Source organism: Panthera tigris, chromosome D4, assembly GCF_018350195.1.
Source record: "Panthera tigris isolate Pti1 chromosome D4, P.tigris_Pti1_mat1.1, whole genome shotgun sequence".
Lineage (NCBI taxonomy): Eukaryota > Metazoa > Chordata > Mammalia > Carnivora > Felidae > Panthera > Panthera tigris.
The window spans coordinates 40,627,184-40,646,898 of NC_056672.1; the positions used below are offsets into that span (position 1 = coordinate 40,627,184).

Consider the following 19,715-nt stretch of genomic DNA (forward strand, 5'->3'; position numbering starts at 1 on the left):
TTACCTCTACACCATTCTTTATTATTTCTTTTTTTGGTTTGGTTTGGGCTTAGTTTGCTCTTCTCTTTCTATGTCCCTCAGGTAAAAGAGTTTATTGACTTGAGATCTTTCTTCTTTTTTAACGTAGGTATTTGCAACTAAAAATTTTTGTGTGAGCTCTGCTTTCACTGAGATTTCACTGAGATTCTGTTGTCAGGTGCATATATATCTGGAAATTGTTGTATCTACTTGGTGGATTGATTTTTTTATTATCATAGAATTTTTTTTGTCTCTTGTAACATTTTTTGTCTTAAAGTGTGTTGCGTATGTTAGTATAGCCGTTCCAGCTCTCTTTTGGTTACTGTTTGCATGGAATATCTTTTTTCTATCCTTCTAATTTCTTTTTTTTTAAGTTTATTTGTTTTGAGAGAGAGAGAGAGAGCATGCACATGCATGTGTGTGTACAGGAGGAACAGAGAGAGAAGGAGAGAGAGAATCCCAAGCAGGCTTCACAATGTCAGCACAGAACCTGACGTGGAGCTTGATCTCACAAACTGAGATCATGACCTGAACTGAAGCCAAAAGTTGGATGCTCAACCACCTGAGCCACCCAAGCCACCCAGGCACCCATATCCTTCTACTTTCAATTTATCTGTGTCTTTGTATCTAAGATACCTCTTGTATACAACATATAATTAATCATTTAAAAAATTTTTTTTAATGTTTTATTTTATTTTTGAGAGAGACAGAGACAGAGCGGGAGGGGCAGAGAGAGAGGGAGACACAGAATCCGAAGCAGGCTCCAGGCTCCAAGCTTGTCAGCACAGAGCCTGACGCAGGGCTCGAACTCACAAACCATGAGGTCATGACCTGAGTTGAAGTCACTTAACTGACTGAGCCACCCAGGCGCCCCTATAATTAATCTTTTTTTTTTTTTTTTAACACAGTCTGCCAATCTTTGACTTTTAATTGGAGCGTTTAATCAACTTACATTTAATATGATTAGAGATATGGAAAGACTTCTGTCATTTTCCTTTTTTTCTATATGTCTTATATCTATATTCCTCAATTTCTGTTTTAGTCTCCTCCCTTTTATTGTGTGATAGATAGATGTTTTGTAGTATAACATTTGTTTTCCTTCTCTCTTGTTTTGCTATATATTTTTAGTTATTTTCTTAGTGGTGGCCTTGGAGATTACCATTAATATCTTAATTCTTAGCAATCTACTTTGAATTAATAACCTTAGTTTCAGTAGTAGATAAAAACCTTGCCCCTATGTAGCTGCATCCTCTCCTTATGTTGTTAATGTCACAAATTACAGCTTTATATATTGTGTGCCCATCAACATAGTTTATTATTATTGTTTTATGTAGTTTTAAATAACATGGGAAAAAAAGAGGAGTTACAAATAAATAATACATTATTACTGACTTTTATATATACCCATGCAGTTTTTTATATGAGTGCTCTTTATTTCCCCATGTGGATTGGAATTACTGTCTGGTGTTTTTTCATTTCAGGCTGAAGGACTCCCTTTAGCGTTTCTCCTAAGGCAGGTCTAGTGGTGATGAACACCCTCAGCTTTTGTTTATCTTGGATAATTTCTTTTTCATTTTTAAAGAGTATTTTTGTTGGATATAGAATTCTTGGTTGATAGTCTCCCCCCCCCCCCCCCCCCCCCCCCATTAAACACTTTGAATGTGTCAACTCTGAAATTTCTATTTGGTTCCCTTTTATACTTTCTATCTCTGTGTTTGTATTTTCTATTTTGGAAGACATTGTTCTTATAGTTTCCTTTGTTTTTTTGTACATGGTTTCCCTTAGCACTTTAAGCATATTTGAAATAATTGATTTAAAGTCATTGTGTGATAAATCCAATGTTGAGGCTTCCTCGGGGACAGCTCCCATTAGTTTCTGTTTTTATTGTGTATGGGCTAGACTTTCTTATTTCGTTGAAAACTTCATAATTTCTTGTTGAAAAGTGGATATTTTGAATAGTGCAATGTGGCAACTCTGGAAATCAGATTCTCTTCCATCCCCGGTGTTAGTTGTTTCTGCTTACTGTGGTGGTTTTTGTTTGGTCAGTGACTTTACTGCACTAATTTTTTTAAGTTTGTATTCTTTTTTTAGAAAATATTTATTATTGAAGCATAGTTGACAGACAATGTTATATCAGGTTCAGGCACGCAACATAGGGATTTGACAATTCTGTACGTTACTTAGTGCTCACCATGTTAAGTGGTCACCCTCTGTCACCATACAATATTATGACAGTATTGTGTTCTGTGAGCTTTATTTTTCATCTCTGTGTAAAGTCTGTATTCTTCGTCAGGTAGGGCCACTGAAATCGCTGTTCTGTTAACTTCGTGCTCTGCTGGTTTATCAACAGAGATTTCCTTACATACTGAGATTCAGGGTTTTTTTTTTCTTGATTAAGCTTTTGCTTGGTTGCTATAAAGTTTCAATTAGTTTCTAGAGTTCTGCAAAAGTTGATTCTGACAAATTTTGTCAGTGTATTCATTGTTTTTGTGTAGGAACTGGTTTTTGGAATTCCTTATTCCACCATTTTTGCTAACATCATTCCCTAAAGTCATATACTTTTGTTTTCCTAATGACTTTACCAGTAGGTTTCTAATATTACTGATAACAAAGACTCTCAGGAATTGATTTCTTCTTTACATTAAGAGGCTCTCCAAACATGCTTAAGTATTTCTATTTTGAGAAAAAGAAAGTACCATAATTATATTTAAAATAACATTCAGGATAAGGTAATGAGTGGATGTACAGGATAATATCTGAATTATTTAGGGTTAGGTATGAGAAAAGTAAGTATTTATTGGGCGATAACCAAGTGCTTAACAGAGATATGTCTTGGTTTATACTATAGCAGGGAGTAAAAGTAAGTAAATTTAGGTAAAATTGGAATGTAGAGAAGAATGAACTTTTTTTGGAGTCATTTTTTATTATTGTCAAGTTAGCAGAATGGCTGGATTCTTGAGACTTACAGAGATTGCTTGAATCCTATGAGTTCGGAACGATTAACTACAGTGTTTCCTGTATATGATTGCAGTAGCCTATGAACTTTAAAGGTACCTCTGAACATTTACTCAGAAGTATTAGCTGCCTTTTCAGTAAAATGTCTGAAAGATAAAACAGGAAGTCACAATCCAGAAGCCTCAGAAGGCTCTAGAAGACCTTGCATCTATAAGCCCTGTAAATTTATCGGGCTGAAATGACACTGAAACAATAACTAGGAAGCCACAGGAATTTTTGCTGATGTTCTTTTAGATTCCTTTCTATAGTAAAGTTACTTAAAACCTCTAATCCATCATAAAACACAATATTTAATGTGAATAGTTGAGTTCGACAAATGCTTTTTAAATGTGTATTATATTCTGGAGCTGTACCAGTTTTGGGGAAACAAACAACGAAAAATTATACACACACACACACACGTATATATACACATATACATATACATATATGTATACACACATGTATGTATATATACATATGTATATATGTATACACACATACATATATATGTATATATATATAGCTTAGTCCTTTCCCTCAAGGCAGAGACACAGATAATTGCAGTATACCATGGTAAACACGGATCCGTAAGATGCAGTTCGACATCCATTTAGATAGTTATTCATCTATGATGCATACCTAGAAAACTCACGGGTTGGCTGGAGGTTTCCTAGAAAAGAATGAATGCCCTGATGGGGCTGAAGTGTGAGGGAAGGTGGGAAAGGCATTCCAGCAGAGAGAATAGCATGTGCAAGTTCATGGTGGCACGAATAGCCAGACATCCTCCGTTCAGCAGTGAGTGCAAGGAGAATGCAAGAGATGAGTCCGAATGAGGCACTTGGAAGCCAGGTCATAGCAGAACTCTTGTTTTGTTCGTTGGTTTTTTTTTTTTTTTCCCCATCTAAGACCTTGGATCTTTATCATGGAGGCAGTGGGAGTAAAGCAGGGTTTACGCTAGGGATGAATGTGGTCAGGTTTCTTATTGAATCTGGGTTCTGGAAGGCATATTTGTAGACTGGATATTGTAATGAAATGGTTTTAAGAGCCATGGGTCTAGGCTCAGTGAAAGCAGGAGAAGGTTTGGACCAGGGTAGTGAGGATGGGTGGTGTCAGAGAAAAGGATGTGAAACTTACTTAGTAAAATGACAAATGAAGATGAGAAGGCAACGGAGGATAACTCCCAGTATGGGCAGTGAGATCAACTGATGTTGGGAGTACAAAAAGAGGAGCAGACTTTTTTTTTTTTGGTAAGGAGAAGAAGGGAGACAATGATGCGTTTTGTTTTGGAAATACCCAAGTTTAAGGTAATGTGGAGTGATCAGCAGGATATGTGAGTCTGGACCGCAGGGGAAAAGTCAGGCTAAAGATAAAGGTTTGAGATTGATTAATGTAATACTCACTGGCAAAGAAAGAAGGCAGTGTAGCAATTGATAGGAGAAACAAGACATTATAGATAAATGGGAGGCTAGCAAATGCATTTTGAGAGATTAATTATGCCACGAGAGTTTGAAGTCCTTGAGGGATGGAACTCTGTCTCCTTAATTTTTATATGCTCAGCATCTATCACGGCGCCTGGTACCCAGTAGGCACTTAATGAATGTTTGTTGAATGAGTCAAATTTTACCATCACCCAGTCTCTAAATAAAACTAAAGCCATCTCTAGATTTCAATGGAAGTCTTGCTGATTTTCCTTTGTTTATTTGACTGCTAAAAATAGCATGTGTATTTATTTTGCCTAATCAAGTGCTAGAGGAGAAAGCCTAGATTTGATTATAAGAATGTCTCCAGGAAAGAGAGGTATGCTAACAACAAATTTACGGGGTGTAAATGTCCTGTTATAACCTGTTTCTAGCTGGTTCGACTCCTATGAAGTAGAAGGATGATTACTTCTTTTGTTAGAGTGGATTCTGGAATAGATTAGAGTCAAACAGAATCTGACAGGTGAAGACACTATCTTGCCAAATCTTTAAATATGATTTCATAATCTTATCTTAAAAATGGTTAACCCAAATAGTACATAGTTGTCTTTGATTTTTAGTTTTCAGTGAATTTGTAAGGAATATAAACACCACAGAATAGCTTTTAATTCATAAAGCCGATAGCATTTTAAAAGTTGAACTATGATTTCATGCCTCTAAAACCACAATTTTTAGTGACTCGTTACTGACTCTCTGAATGTGACTTGTGATCTTTGAACTCCTCTTCATTCTTAGTTTCCGGATATTGGTCTTGAAGATCAGCTGTGCAGGACTTACAGGTGTTAGCACAGCTGGCTTGCTGATGACAACTCTGTCCATATAGCTGTCTTGTGTGTCATCATTCATATTGTTCAGTGTCATTCTGACCTAGCCAAGCTAAAAATGGTACTCCCGCTCAAGAGGGATTTAAAAACCTTGACAAAGTAAAGATAAGACACTACAGAATGTCACGGACATGTGCTTAACAGGTTTTAGCCTAAACACATCTAAATAACTAATTTCAGTGTGCAGCTGCCTTTATCCTCTGAAATAATTTACCCTAGGAAAGAAAATATCTCTGTGTGGAGGACTGTTAACAATTCATAAACATATTTCTCTATTCTGGGTATAGGTTTTATGTTTGCTTAAATAGCTCAAGGTCACAGCCATCTATTTGTGGGGTGCATTCTATGGGATATAACCTACACCACAGATTTCTCATGCCTTTATAAGATGCCCGTGATCAAATCACTCTGTTTTCCAGCTTGGTAATTTGATTTTGAGCGTTCGGTTTTTCAGATCCTTAACTGGGATGTAGCCAGCTTGATAATTTGATTCAAGAGATCCATTTTTTAGATCCGTAATTGGGATGTGACTATTAACGTGTGGGGTGGTGGTGGTGGCGGTGGTGGATTTGCCCTCTTTTCTGGTGACAGCAGCTGGCAGTCATTGGAGAGTTCTGGCTCTGCTCCAGAGTTGTAGGTTAAGTTAAATAACCTGCCAGCAAGAGAAGCCTAGTTTCTCACTTCCGTCTTTTCAAATTATGAGTGCGTGTGTTTGCTGCACTGTCAATGGAGTGCCTGCTTCTCCTTCCTGTGGGTGTGGAGCACAGCTGGAACTGTTGCATGTATCTTGGGACATCATAGTGTGGGGATTTTCCGTGTGAAATGGTGACCATTGTATAAGGATGATTGCTGCCCAGGTAACTTGTCTCTCGGTGTAACGTGTATGTGCGTGCGTGCGTGTGCATGTGTGCGTGCATGTGTGTGTGTGTGTCAGTGTCAGGCTGTGGCAGAAAGAAAACATGAATGAATGAGAATGCCCACAGGTCCAGTGAAACTATGGAGGAAAATAAGGATGTCTAAATAATAGTCTCCATTACTTATCACAAAACTACTTTTATGAAACTTACACATTTTTTGCTAAGATTGCCAGACAACAAAGGAAAGGAAAAAACAAACAAACAAACAAAACCCAGTGTTGTTGTTAGATGTAACTGTTCAGGATGTGAATGTCATCTCCATTGCATTGACGAGCTTGAATCCCTGCTTCTATCACTAGGCACACACCAGAGTCCTGGAACCGCTAATTATCTTTTTTATTCTATTCTCTCTTTCTCCTGCCTTGTAGACTTTGTGAGTTTGGAATGACGTTCTTATTTGATCACATACCGCGAGCCTCTGTATGCATAGCGTTTTTCTTGCCGCTACTGTTATTACAGAGTATATAGTTAACTCTGGTCGATGCCCTCCCTTCTCTTTCTTTTTACAAAAGCCTCTCCAGTGTGCCTATTCTACTTGTGGAACCAAATGTTATGTTGATTAGGCATTAGACTATGTGCCAGGAAAGTTAGACCCAGTCAAGTTGTACACTAGACTACCTGAAACTTGGAACTAGATCAGGAGATAGGACACTTACTTATTTATGAAACACTTATTTATGAAAAAAGAAGCCAGCAAGTATCTGTGAAATGGCATCCTGTGTTACTGATAGAAGGTTGACCTGCTAAGGATTGTTCATATATTCTCTGGTGAGATGTGGTTATTTAAAAAACTTTACAGATGGTGAAAAATATTGTCTTTCCTTCTTCTATACCTTTAAGGCAGAGGATGGCCAACATTTTCTGGAAAGGGTCACATAGTAAATATTTTAGGCTTCGTGGACCATATGGTCTCTTTCTCAACTATTCGACTCTGTCATGGTTGCAGGAAAACAGCCAAGGATAATAGGTAAATGAATGGGTGTCATGTGTTTCAATAAAACTTTATTTACAATGAGGGGCGGTGGCCTGGATTTGGTTCCCAGGCTGTAGTGTGCCAAGCACACACAGCTCTCTAGTGCAGAGGTTGAAAAATAGTGTGTAAGGTCTTCTGTGTCGGATGAAAAATAGAATAAAGGGGGAAGGGAAAGCAATACGGAGCCAGTGGAGGTGGAAGGAAGGGAAGAGGAAGCAGTGGTACAAAAGAAGGCAGGCAGCTGGAATCAAAGTAGAACATGAACACAGAGGTGTTACAGGAGACTCTGTAGATATGATGGCGGTAAGAATGTTGATTTTGAAGCCATGGAGGCCATACTAGGTTGGAGTAAGTAGAATTTTAGCCAGATTAAGGGTATGATGTAAAGTGCTAATATCACTTACTTTCCCCAGACATTAAAGATTCAGGCATTGTGTGTGTGTGTGTGTGTGTGTGTGTATTATATATATATATATATATATACATATATACATATATATGTGTATATATATACATATATACATATATATGTATATATATATACACTATATATATACTATATATAATTATACATATAGTATATATATAATTATATATAGTATATATGTTTTTATGTGGTAAGTTTGTCTGAATTTCTATCTACAATCCTACTACTTTTCCTTGGTGTCCTGTTGGTAAAAACACAGCTAGTACCACATTCCATAAGTGTTTTATTATTATTATTTTTAACTTGGAATATTAGGTCCAAAGAGATTTATAGCTGTGCATAATACAACATGCAGCTTCACATTTTGAGAGTTGAGCAGTTTTTCTTAAAATGGCAAGTTTAATCTCATCATTGAGATATTGGGCAGGAATAGCTTTTGTGGTGTTACGGTAGGAGTACAGAAAATCAGAAAACAGATTGGTGGCTTGCTAATCAGAGCAAAAGGAACAGTAAAACATGGATTTTACGAATCACTTCAATCTGGAACTAGATTGTTACAATAAACTAAATATATATTTCATAACAGCATTTTCACTTAGAAAGTTTCATTTATTTTTCTCTGTCTCGTTTCTCTTGTGTCTTATAGCATATATGTCAGAAATACATGCTTTCTAAAAAATTTTTTTTAATTTTTTTTTTTTTACATTTATTCATTTTTGAGAGACAGAAAGAGACAGCGCACAAGCGGGGGAGGGGCAGAGACAGAGAGAGACATAGAATCTGAAGCAGGTTCCAGGCTCTGAGCTGTCAGCACTGAACCCAACGTGGGGCTCAAACCCACGAACCAGGGGATCATGACCTGAGCCAAAGTTGAACGCCCAACCGACAGCCACCCAGGCGCCCCTAAAAAAATTTTTTTTTAATGTTTATTTATTTTTGACAGAGAGAGAGAGAGAGAGAGAGAGAGAGAGCATGAGCAGGGGAGGGGCAGAGAGAGAGGGAGACACAGAATCTGAAACAGGCTCCAGGCTTTGAGCTGTCAGCACAGAGCCCGACGCGGGGCTCAAACTCACAGATTACGAGATCATGACCTGAGCCAAAGTCGGACACTCAACCGACTGAGCCACCCAGGTGCCCCGAAATACATGCTTTCTGAAAGTATGTAATAAGAAAGGGAGAAAGCAAACCACTTTTCTAAAAACCAGAATCTCAGAATGTAGTAATGTAGGTATGTTTTCTTTATTCTTTGTCAAAATACTATGAAATTGAACAGTTGTATAGAATGTAATAAAAATGTATACAATTTGACAAATGAGATTTATATTGTGAAATTCTATGAAAAAATTCATTATATGTTAAATATGAACTGTTACCCATTTTGAAGTAGAAAAACATTATTATATATATTTTATCACTCACAGCTATAAATAAATCACGGGGAAAAGGATATAGAATCTTAATTAAAGGATGAATAATGATGTGCCATAAACAGAATTAAAGACAGACTTTTGAAATTATAATTTAAAATTAATTTGAAATTTGAAATTAGAATTTAATCTACAGACAGGCGACAATGATTGTTTTCATCTTAGTCCACACTAAAATCTGTATTTTAGAAGGCGAGCCTACTTCTCCTTTTAGGGAAAAAAGTGATTCTTTTGACAGTAAAGAAATTTATTTTAGATTCTCATATTTGAAAGGAATCCTTTCATATCCACTGGGCAGCGTTTCCCAAAGAAATCCCCCTTATCTCTTTTCTGATTTTGTTTACTTTGTTCTCAGGCTGCCTGTTCTATGTTTTTCAGGAACCAATTTAATGCCATACAGGAAGCGTCCTATTCCTTACTGTTGTGGGTTGAATCTCTTTCCCAGTGTCCCTTGCTCACACGCTGAAATTCACACGTGCCTTCTGCCTCCTTCTGAACAGTCTCTCCTTTCCCCCTTGGGGTTTTTCTGTTCCTGGTCACCTTCCCTTCCCGCTTCTCTGCTGTGCGCGGCTGTAATTTTATTTGCCCGGCGTCACTGTTTTGCCTTCTCTCAACACGATGCTTTCATTCCCCATACCCCTTCAAATAAAGGAATTCCTCGCCAATCCTTTTTCAAGAGTGAGAAAAAACTTTTTCTAGAAATACTCGGAGAACGTGTTGGATGCCTTCTCTCAAAGTTCTGGCATAATTTAAAAGTGGAAACAACTCTTAAAATTTAGCAGAAATATTTGTGACATTATATTTATGATGTATCACAAGTCACTGTCTCTTGATGGCACTGTCAACGTTCAGCACATAATGTATCACTGAATGAACGTATTAACACGTGCATATCCAAATACTGTCGTAGTTATGATGCCATCAAAATGACTGCATTTTGAGGTTTTTTTTTTTAACCTATCTAATGTAAAGAATGAATTTAATCTTGGAAATTAAATAATGTTGTCGTGAAGATGCTAATTTGATAAGAAGTCACAGTTTTAAATGCCAAATGCCCCGGCTTAATATTGTTCATCAACTTTATTTAGAGACTGTGAAATGTGGCTCCCTGTTCCTGGGGACGTCAGGCTTCACGGCTGATGTCTGGTGCCTGATAATAATCGGGTGAAAGGACCCCCAGTGCTCGAACCGTGTTGTGGATTATACCTACATTGCTTACGGTCCCCCCTCCCCCCTTTGCCCGTATTAGCAATCTGCTTTTGTACTTTGACTTCCAGGATTTCCCTAGTGAATTTTGTCACAGAAAAAAGAGAATCATCAATATCGCAGTTAAACTTGACTTTCAAAGCTAATAGTATCTCATTTGGGGGCTCAAATTTAATAAATTTTCTTTGATTCTGGGTGAGTTTTTAAACATCAAACAATGAATTGGCCAGGGTGCAGTAAAATATTTAGATCTATTGACTATGGTTCAGAAGGGTAGAAGGCAAAACACCAGTGGTTTGATGTTGATAAATTCTCAGCACCTTAATCCACATTAATGTTTTCTTTTATCTGAGTGCGCACTGGTGACCAAAAAAGAAAAAGCGGGAGAAGGTATCCATAAGTATAAACTGTAAAAATTAAAGAAAATATACTTGTAAAATATGATTTTTTTGTGTAAAATAAGTTAAAAGCATTCTCATCCTGACTGAAGACTCTGGAGAATGTTTGTTACAGATAAATACACATTCCGAATTGGGACTCCGCTGTGCATATAATACTCACACCATTATAAAAATTACCTTACGGTGTATGTTTTCTAGCATACACTTCGACATTCACTTATTGACAGAAAGTCTTCTGCTCAACTTGGGAATATAAAGAGTTTTATAACCATAGATTAGCATGAACGGTTAAAGATGCCATCATATGTTTGTGTGTGTTTACTGGTGTAAGGAGACCTACGCAGTATGATGGTTCATTCATAAAACAAGAAATAACTCAAACAGGTTTTACAAGCTTCCCAAGTAGAACGGAAAAGCAAAGCAGAGTTTTCCATCATATATTGTCGCCAAGTTACATTTGAAGTCGCTCAGGTAAAAGTAGAGATATAAATATATTTATTTGAGAAATTAGTGCTATTTTTATAGTTTTCCCATTCTTGACCTTTACTACTTCATAAAAAACACTTTTGATCCTGTGGCTTTAAGCTAGTTGTGTAATATTTATCAAATATGTGGTAGCAAAGAGATACGTTTTTAAAACCAAGTCAGGCATAGGGAAAGTTAGAAAATATGCCTGTGTATGAAACCTACTATCATGAAACTATATAATTAAAAATGAGAGCTCACTGATATTATGGAAAACTAAACCGTGGAATTTTTAAAGCTTTTAATAACTTTGGAAATTAAAAATGAAAACAGACCGGTTTTTGAGCATTTTCTTTTATCTATATACAGCATATAGGGAGTAGTTTCTCATTTGTCCAGAAGGTGGCAGTGTAATATCAACTGCATGTGATACCTATATTGGCTAGAGAATTGGTGTTTCTCCTGTATCTGTGATGTTTGTATTGTTGCCTTTCCGAATACTTAAAATATAGTACAAATACCACTGATTTCATTCATTATCTTATTTAGAAGTTGCGTGACTGAGTTGGTTTATATGTATTTAGTCGCTAAGACTCAAGTTTAGTAAGAAGAAAATGGGCAAATAAACCTCTGACTGGTATATTTTTAAGTCTCCTTGTGTGTTGAGTCTATTTGTTTTTATTCCAGGGTACATATTATTGAAGTTTTCTTTTCAAAGACCAGTACCAAATAACTGTCTTGTCTAATATGTATCAGTTAATGCCAGTTAAATTAAACATGTTATTTTAAAAAATGATAATAATTAGGAGATTGCTGTTTGTTTTCGATTTTGTGGATGTTTTTTTCCTCCTTTCTTTTTTCTTTTGAGGGTGGAACGGTGAAAAAATAATTCAAAACCTCTTGATCAGAAGAGCTCCAGTGACTCGTCTTCCCTCCCTCATTTCAAGCAGGAGGATGCTTTTTCTTCTTAACATTCTCCCCCAGCACTCTGAATTAGAGATTTATTTGCAACGAAAAATCAATTAGTCCTAAATTTATTCATGGATTTCAGGTCCAGCGATCAATGCAAGTCCACTCAGTGGGCTCAAGGGGACCCAGTTCATCCCAGTTAATGTGTCTGAAGGGGAATTACCATTGATGCTGTTTTTTTCCCTTTAGGTCAGAGATCAGATCTCGCTGTCACGGACTGCGGCAAGTAGGAATGACTTCACCCTGCAGCTACCCAAACTGCACCTGGAGACCTTTGCAATGGAGGGGCTCAAGGGCGGGCCAGAGGTTGTAGCGTGCCAGGTTAGAGTCTAAATAACATTGTTTGCTACTGAGACGCCTAGAAAAATAAATTGCACTAACTGGAGAGAAGGAAAGCCTCAAAGTATTGTGAATAACTTAAAGGAGATGCAAATAATTCTTCTTAATTTTTCTTCTACCGTGTAACCCTATTTCACAAATAATTGTGTGTTTTTTTCTTTAAAGCCTCGAAATAGCCTGTTAAGTAAGCCAGAAAAGTATTTTTTTTTTTTTTTACCAAGAAAAAATGTGTGTTTTATAGCTAAGTACAGTATGTAAAGAACACGCTTCCCTGTCAGCAGAGGACAATAAGACACTAGGCTGTTATCTCTTTAAGCTAGTCTCAATTTGTAGCTCTTATTGTTTTAAATAAATCACTGTAGAGAAAATTATCAGGAGAGATATTTGAAAATTTTCAATGTTAATTCCAAACTATGGCCAATATTTCTTAGGTAGCAATTTAATTTAAGCAAATGTAGAACCTTACTGGACTTTTTGCACTGAGGAGCATTTCCCCTTGATTTTTAGTTTTAATGAACAACATAATAATATGTGCACATTGGGTTATTTCATTTATAAAACTCAAAGTACCAAATCCTGAAACCTCAAATAATTGTAAAATCAACTTAATAAAGAAATTTTTTTCCAGAGCATACTCCTTTTCAGATGCTGCAGGTATCTTTCTAATCAAGGTTACTATTGTGTTATTGTGGGCATTTTTATTTTTCCTGAGGGTTAGGACAGTTTTTTAGTTGGACGGAACAAAATTCGGTACGTGCTTTTTTGCCTTTTAATGCCCAGTGCCTTTATTAGAAAAACCTATCAACATTGTGTAAACTGTAGGAAGCCTGATATTTCAAAAGAGGCTGTTCTTGTTCAGTAGCATTCTAGAATTTTCAGTGTATTGAAGAGAGAAATATCTCTTAAAACTCAGTTTCTGTTTCGCATTTTGAGGTTTAAAATAAACTTCATCCTTCTTTAGTGTACGACTCTGTGGAATTTTAATTTTGTACAAAATTAATATCAGTCCAAGTGGGGCTCTGGTAATTTTTTTCTCCATGCTCCATACCCTAATTTAATTTGTTATTAGTGCCCAAATTAATGCTTTACAAAGAAAGAATGCTCATTTCTTTCATTAGGTTGTCCACCAATATATTTAAAATATATACGTGATTTAAAACTAAGCATAAAATGTTTTTATTTTCAGTTATAGGCTGGAATACCATACCATTATTTAGTACAAGATTAAGATGTACATTTTAAATTTGATTACCATTATTTATGAATTCATTGCAACCACAAATACAATAATATGATTTGAGATTTTTCTAGTGGCCATAAAATAATCCTGTACTTGGCTATCCTTGATTCAGAATCTCAGAGGGCTCAGGACTTGTCATAATTCACAAATAAAGACTTCCCCCAAACTGTAGATTTTAGTGATTTGGAAAGAGACTGATCCTCAGAATGCCAGTTTTGGGGGGGAAAGCACGAACTCTCTATGGTTCTGACATCAGTGAAGAGCCAGAAGGAAATGTAGAGACCCATATTTCAAACTGCCGTCTCTTCCAAGTTCTACTAGAAATACTTACGCACAAGGCCAATACCTAAACACTTGGGCTCGTTTTGCAGTGACGTGCTGGGATGTACACGGCAGGTTAGTCATGAATCGAAGTTCATACTCCATGCGGACAAGAACACGTGACTTGGGCCATAATAGTTTTTCCACAGACACACAGACACAGGCAGGGACACAGACAGACAGACAGACACACAGAATTGTGGTAGGCTTTGGAGTACTTTGAGAAGAAAGGCTCTGTAGTAATTGATGACCTAAATTTTCATATTAATAGCTACCGTGTCAGTGACCACTTACTATGGACGAGGTATCATGCTTAGTTAGTTCTTTAAATACTTCATGCTGTCTAATTCTCACAATGGACCTGTCACATGTGGCGTTATATGTCAAATAATGGCATCATTTGCATTTTACAATTGAAAAGCAACTACAACAGGTAACGCTCCACATCAACGGCAAGTAAGGGGCAGGGCCCGGAGCCTGAATTCAAGTGTAGGTGTTGTTTGACTGCAAAGCCTGAACTGGTAAAATCTGATACTGGAACAAAGTCTAGACACCTGTGTTAAATGGTAAGCTCACAGCCTCTGAGATGTATATAGTGGGATTTTCCTTCCGTTTACAAAATATTCATTATGCATCTATGTAAGATGTAGGTCATAGTTTATGCTGTATTGTGGACAAATTCACAGAGAAAGAAATTTTGCTTTCACTTGACAGGCTAATATTATGGAACACTACTTTTCACCTTTTTGCAGTATGTAAATACGTATATTTATGCTAAGTGTGGTACACACATATTTAGGGATTCAGTGTCCGTTTGGCTTCGTACTCGGTGCTGATGGGGCAGACTGTTCAGAGAGCACGTGTCCTTTGATCATGCCGAGGAGAGGATCACTGTGCAGGATGTGGTAGTGTCCAACCATTCGGCCAACCTATACAGCCATCGCTAGAGCAGTAGGAGCTGCCCCCCGTCTGTCTCTTCCAAAATGGGAGGTTCCAAAATGGAAGGAGGAACAGTGAGCACGAGGGAATGGTGAAGAGGCTTACCCTTTCCCCATCGGACCCGGGAGAGCAGGTGACTTATGCTCTCCCCCGGGAGAAAATTCAGTTCAGAAAAATGTAGTCTCTGAGCTCTGCTAGCATTTAGCTTCAATTTTATTGTCCGCAAAAGAAAAAAAAAGGTGTAGTCCTACCAATTTCTCAGGCTTGTAGTAGCATTAAGTGAGGCAATGCATGTCAAGTAGAGAACACAGTGCCTAGCCAAGAGAGCAGGCAGTGTATGGTAGCTATTATGACTGCAGTCACTATGGGACCCTCGTAAAGAGGAAGCTAGCACCAGTGGCTTGTTTTCATTACTTTTATTTTTTATTTTTTTTATTAAAAATTTTTTTAAGCTTTATTTATTTTTGAGAGAGAGAGGAAGAGAGAGCGAGCGTGAGTGGGGGAGGAGCAGAGAGAGGGAGACACAGAATCTGAAGCAGGCTCCAGGCTCGGAGCTGTCAGCACAGAGCCCGACGCGGGGCTCGAACTCACAAACCGTGAGATCATGACCTGAGCCGAAGTCAGATGCCCAACCGACTGAGCCACCCAGGCGCCCCTGTTTTCATTACTTTTAAGGGTGTGTGTGTTTTACATGGAGGAATGGTTATTTAGGATCTTTTTCTCTCTATCTTTCCATTGGCTTCATATACCCTTCCTTGTTTCTTCAAAAGCTTTAAATAACTTTGATTAATATCAGCATCAGCTCCCTATTTACTTTTCCATGTTACTTGATGTTCCTGTGAGACCATGTCTCCAACGAAACCCTTTGTCTAAGCTCTTATGGCAAGTCCATACTATTGTTACCTGTGCTTTTATCTCCCAAACGATAGTGTTATCAGTCAACCAGAAAAAAATTAAAACACCTAGATTAGACAAGTTAGCTGTAGCTGAAAAGTCCAGTATAATGTGAATGCACAGGACTTTGTCATAAAAAATATGCTATCCATATTTTATAAAGATAATACCGATCACTCATTATCTTATACTTTGAATTTTTTCTCAATAATTAAGCTATGTAATGCATTAAAAATATTTTTATGTTTATTTAGTTTTGGGAGAGAGAGAGAGAGCAGTGGAGGGGGCAGAGGATCCAAAGTGGGCTCTGTGCTGAGAATAGAGAGCTCAGTGCAGGGCTCGAGTTCACGAACCCTGAGATCGTGATCTGAGCCGAAGTCGGACACTTAACTGACTGACCCCCCCTCCCCCCTGGTGCCCCTGTAATGCATTTATTATCTGGCAAATATTAGCAGGCATGTAATAAATGTTTGTGTCTCCACCCTCATTCAATAATAAGCAACAAGGAACAATATAAATAGTTGACATTTGTTGAGTACTTATTCTGTACCAGTCACTGTGCTAGCCACTTTACATTTGCTATCTCATTTAATCCCTGCGACAACGGTATGAATAGGTGCTGTGATTTTCTCTCTTTTATAAAGGAAGGAGCTAAAGTTTATTGAGATGCAATAAATTGCTAGAGGTTACGTATCCAGTGAATAGGATCCATTCATGCTTTTTATTTCTGCCTTTTGTAAACCACGGCTTGCTGTGTGTGTGTGCGTGTGTGTGTGTGTGTGTGCGCGTGCGTCTTAAGATGGTCAAGAGGGAAAAAGAATAAAGGAAGGGTCTGTCTGTAGAATACAGTTTCATTTGTGAGGAAATAGCTGAGAGGATAGAACTGCAAAAGAGGCTAACTGGAAAAGTTACTTACTTTACTTTTTACTTACTTACTGTGTATTTTGGCCTTTCACCTGTGAAGTGAAGATAACAAAAATTTCTGACTCCTAATGTTGGTGTGATGACGAAATGGGTTAGCATATAAAGTGCTCAGAATAGTGACAGGTGCATTGTAAACGCTCAGCGTCTATTAGCTGTCCACTAACACGAAAGCTACATGAGGCCAGGAACTTGGTTTTGTTCGCTGTTGCATAATTCTTTAGGATGAATGCGTGGGGTTGCTGCCTCTAAGGTTACGCACATTCGAAGGCTCTGATATACATTCCTCAAGTGTCCCTGAAAAAGACTTCCAGTTTACTCCTAAATGACCTCTGTTAGGCTTTTAGTTTCCTTCTTAAAAGTTTGGTTCTTTATTTTCCATTACTAAAGGGAAGTGTTATCTCCTTTATATAATTTAGATCTTCCCTGATTTCAGATGCCCGTTGTCACTGGGTTCTTAATTTACAGAGTTGCCAGCATTTAGTCTAAGAGTCTCCATAGCGAGGTATAGAGAATATTTGGTGACTGCTGTTTGTTTCACAGATACTCTTTTTCATTTATTTCTGGGTGCATAGCTGTGCTCTGAGTGTTTGCGATTATTGGAAATCTGACCTTTTTGGTAATGTAATAAGGCATCAAAAAGATTTTAAGCTTATCTAAAGTTGTTATCCAGGAGAGTGTGTGCAATTCTCTTTAACTTCTAAAATGAAAGTATCTTTTAAATGAAAGAACATAAAATGATTTTAGACTCAGGTGGTGGGGTCGAATGGAATGTTGAAATGCTACCCTCTTCCAAGGTTGGAAGGTACTGTCCAGAGAAGGGAAGAGCTGTTTGTCAGGCAAAAACAATTCGCTGGAAAAATCACAGGGTCCATGTGAGAATAAACACGTTTTGATGAAGAAGGCCATCTTACCTTACCTACCTGCTTGACAGCTGTAGTCTGTAGCTCACAGGTTATAAGTTGTGCCAGTGAGGACTCTAGATGTCCTAGGTTTGAGGCCTAACCTGAGGATGAACGTAAGAATCAGCGTGTTTGCTCTTGCTGTTGGCACCCACAAGAGTAAATGGCATTTTCTGAGGGAGTTGTCGGAAAACTGTCTGAGGTGAGTTGTCGGAAAAGCATTTTTGTTATTTGCTAGTTAAAAGTCGAGAATCCTTCTCTGAAGATTTGATAATTTCTTCAAAATCTCCTGGTAACTGAGCTGTAAAGCAAGGCTGAATGAAACAAAACAGAATGTTCAGCTGTTAATGTGTGCAGAGGACTGACTTTAAGACTGTGTTGCAAATTGGGATAACAATTAAATAATTAAGTGTGAGCGCTTCAACCTTGGCTGTGGTCATTATGAGTTAGACCTCATGGTCTTCGATCTGTTATCTGCTAAGATTTTCGTTCTTGATGGCCCAGAAAACCTAGCGTGTCCATCATTATTGTGCCGTTTGATATTGTTGTTTGCCTTCTCACCCTCCCTCTTTCCCTTCCTCATTCCTTCCCTTCTGGTGCCTGTTTGATTTGCACTTTATTTTTTGGGTGGTGATGATGGTGGTGGAGTGGGGGAAGGAAATACATCAATCAGAATTCTAGAGCAGAATGGTAGAGTAACAATGTCAAATTATGCTTTTTTTTTGGTTCAGGTATTTTACCTGGTGATATATGCTACCATTCTTTTCTCAGTCCTTATACCTTATTTTTAAAGACTTATTGTAAAAAGAGAGGTTTTTTTTTTTTTTTACATTTATTGTTAAAACATAGCTTGGGTACTGATGGCTAAGATTTCTAAAAACTGTTCAAGTAGGGAGTTATAAGAAGTTCTTTTAAAATATTTAGCAGATGAGATATTTTACATCTTGCATCATGGGTTTTATTTCAGATTGGTGGTAATCTGAAACACCAAGAGTGTTTTTGATTGTTGCTGGGACTTTCATCATTGCCTTTTGAAAAGGATAGGATGAGGGGTGCCTGGGTGGCTCAGCGGGTTAAGTGTCTGACTTTGGCTCAGGTCCGTGAGTTCGAACCCTGCGTTGGGCTCTGTGCTGACAGCCCAGAGCCTGGAGTCTGCTTTGGATTCTGTTCTCCCTCTCTCTGTCCCTCGCCTGCTTGCACTCTTTCTCTCTCTCTCTCTCTCTCTTTCAAAGATAAACATTAAAAAATTTTTTTAAAAAAGAAAGAAATGGACAGGATGACATATGAAGAGAAGAGAAGGAAATGCATCTGTATTAAGCTTCTGCTGCACAAAACCTCATATTGAGGAATCTCATAACTCCTTACTCCTTAACTCAACTGAAAATATTCTAGAATTAGTCCCTCTGGGAGTGACCTGGTATCAGTGATCTGAACTGACACTAAGTAAAATCTGATAGGAATTCTTTAAAAACTAGGCATGATTCATAAAGTCCTTTTTCCAGTTTTTTTTTAAAGTTTATTCATTTATTTTTGAGAGAGACAGAGACAGCATGAGTGGGGAGAGGCAGAGAGAGAGAGAGAGAGAGAGAGAAAGAGAGAGAGAGAATCCCAAGCAGGTTCCGCAATGTCAGCACAGAGCCCGATGCCGTGATCCATCTCACGAAAGCAAGAGATCATGACCTGAGCCAAAACCAAGAGTAGACACTTGACCAACTGAGTCACCCAGGTGCCCCGTCCAGTTTTGTTTTTATCACTTCTTCCTTTGTTTATTTTAAGGAAGAATAATTAGGAAGAAGATAAAATCATAGCAGAGTCAGGATCCCAGAGGTTTGAAGAGGTTATGCAACTCTACTAGAAAGTAACAGGACTGGCTGTAGAACAGATGAAGTCCTTCCCCCTGTAGACACAAATCATACAGGTAGCAGGACTTGTCATTGTTTTGTCCAACTGTGTTTTTTGCAAGGAAATACACCATCCCTTCTTGTGAAGGATGAACAGGCTGACGGTGCTATTGGTGTTCTAGGAGAGGATCACTATTTTCTGTGAGCGATTGGCCC

General features: G+C 37.8%; 1 protein-coding gene across 8 annotated transcripts in view; it reads left to right on the forward strand.

The window, feature by feature from the left end:
• Nucleotides 1–19,715, forward strand: part of CCDC171 (coiled-coil domain containing 171) — a 301,409-nt gene that overhangs the window by 211,172 nt on the left and 70,522 nt on the right. For 7 of the 8 annotated variants that reach the window (XM_042964352.1, XM_042964351.1, XM_042964355.1 and 4 more), the window contains one exon: nucleotides 12,292–12,423. The exons of the other annotated variant lie outside the window; for it this stretch is intronic. In XM_042964352.1, coding sequence (XP_042820286.1) covers nucleotides 12,292–12,423 — 132 coding nt within the window. The remainder of the gene's footprint in view (nucleotides 1–12,291; nucleotides 12,424–19,715) is intronic. 8 annotated transcript variants of the gene reach the window in all.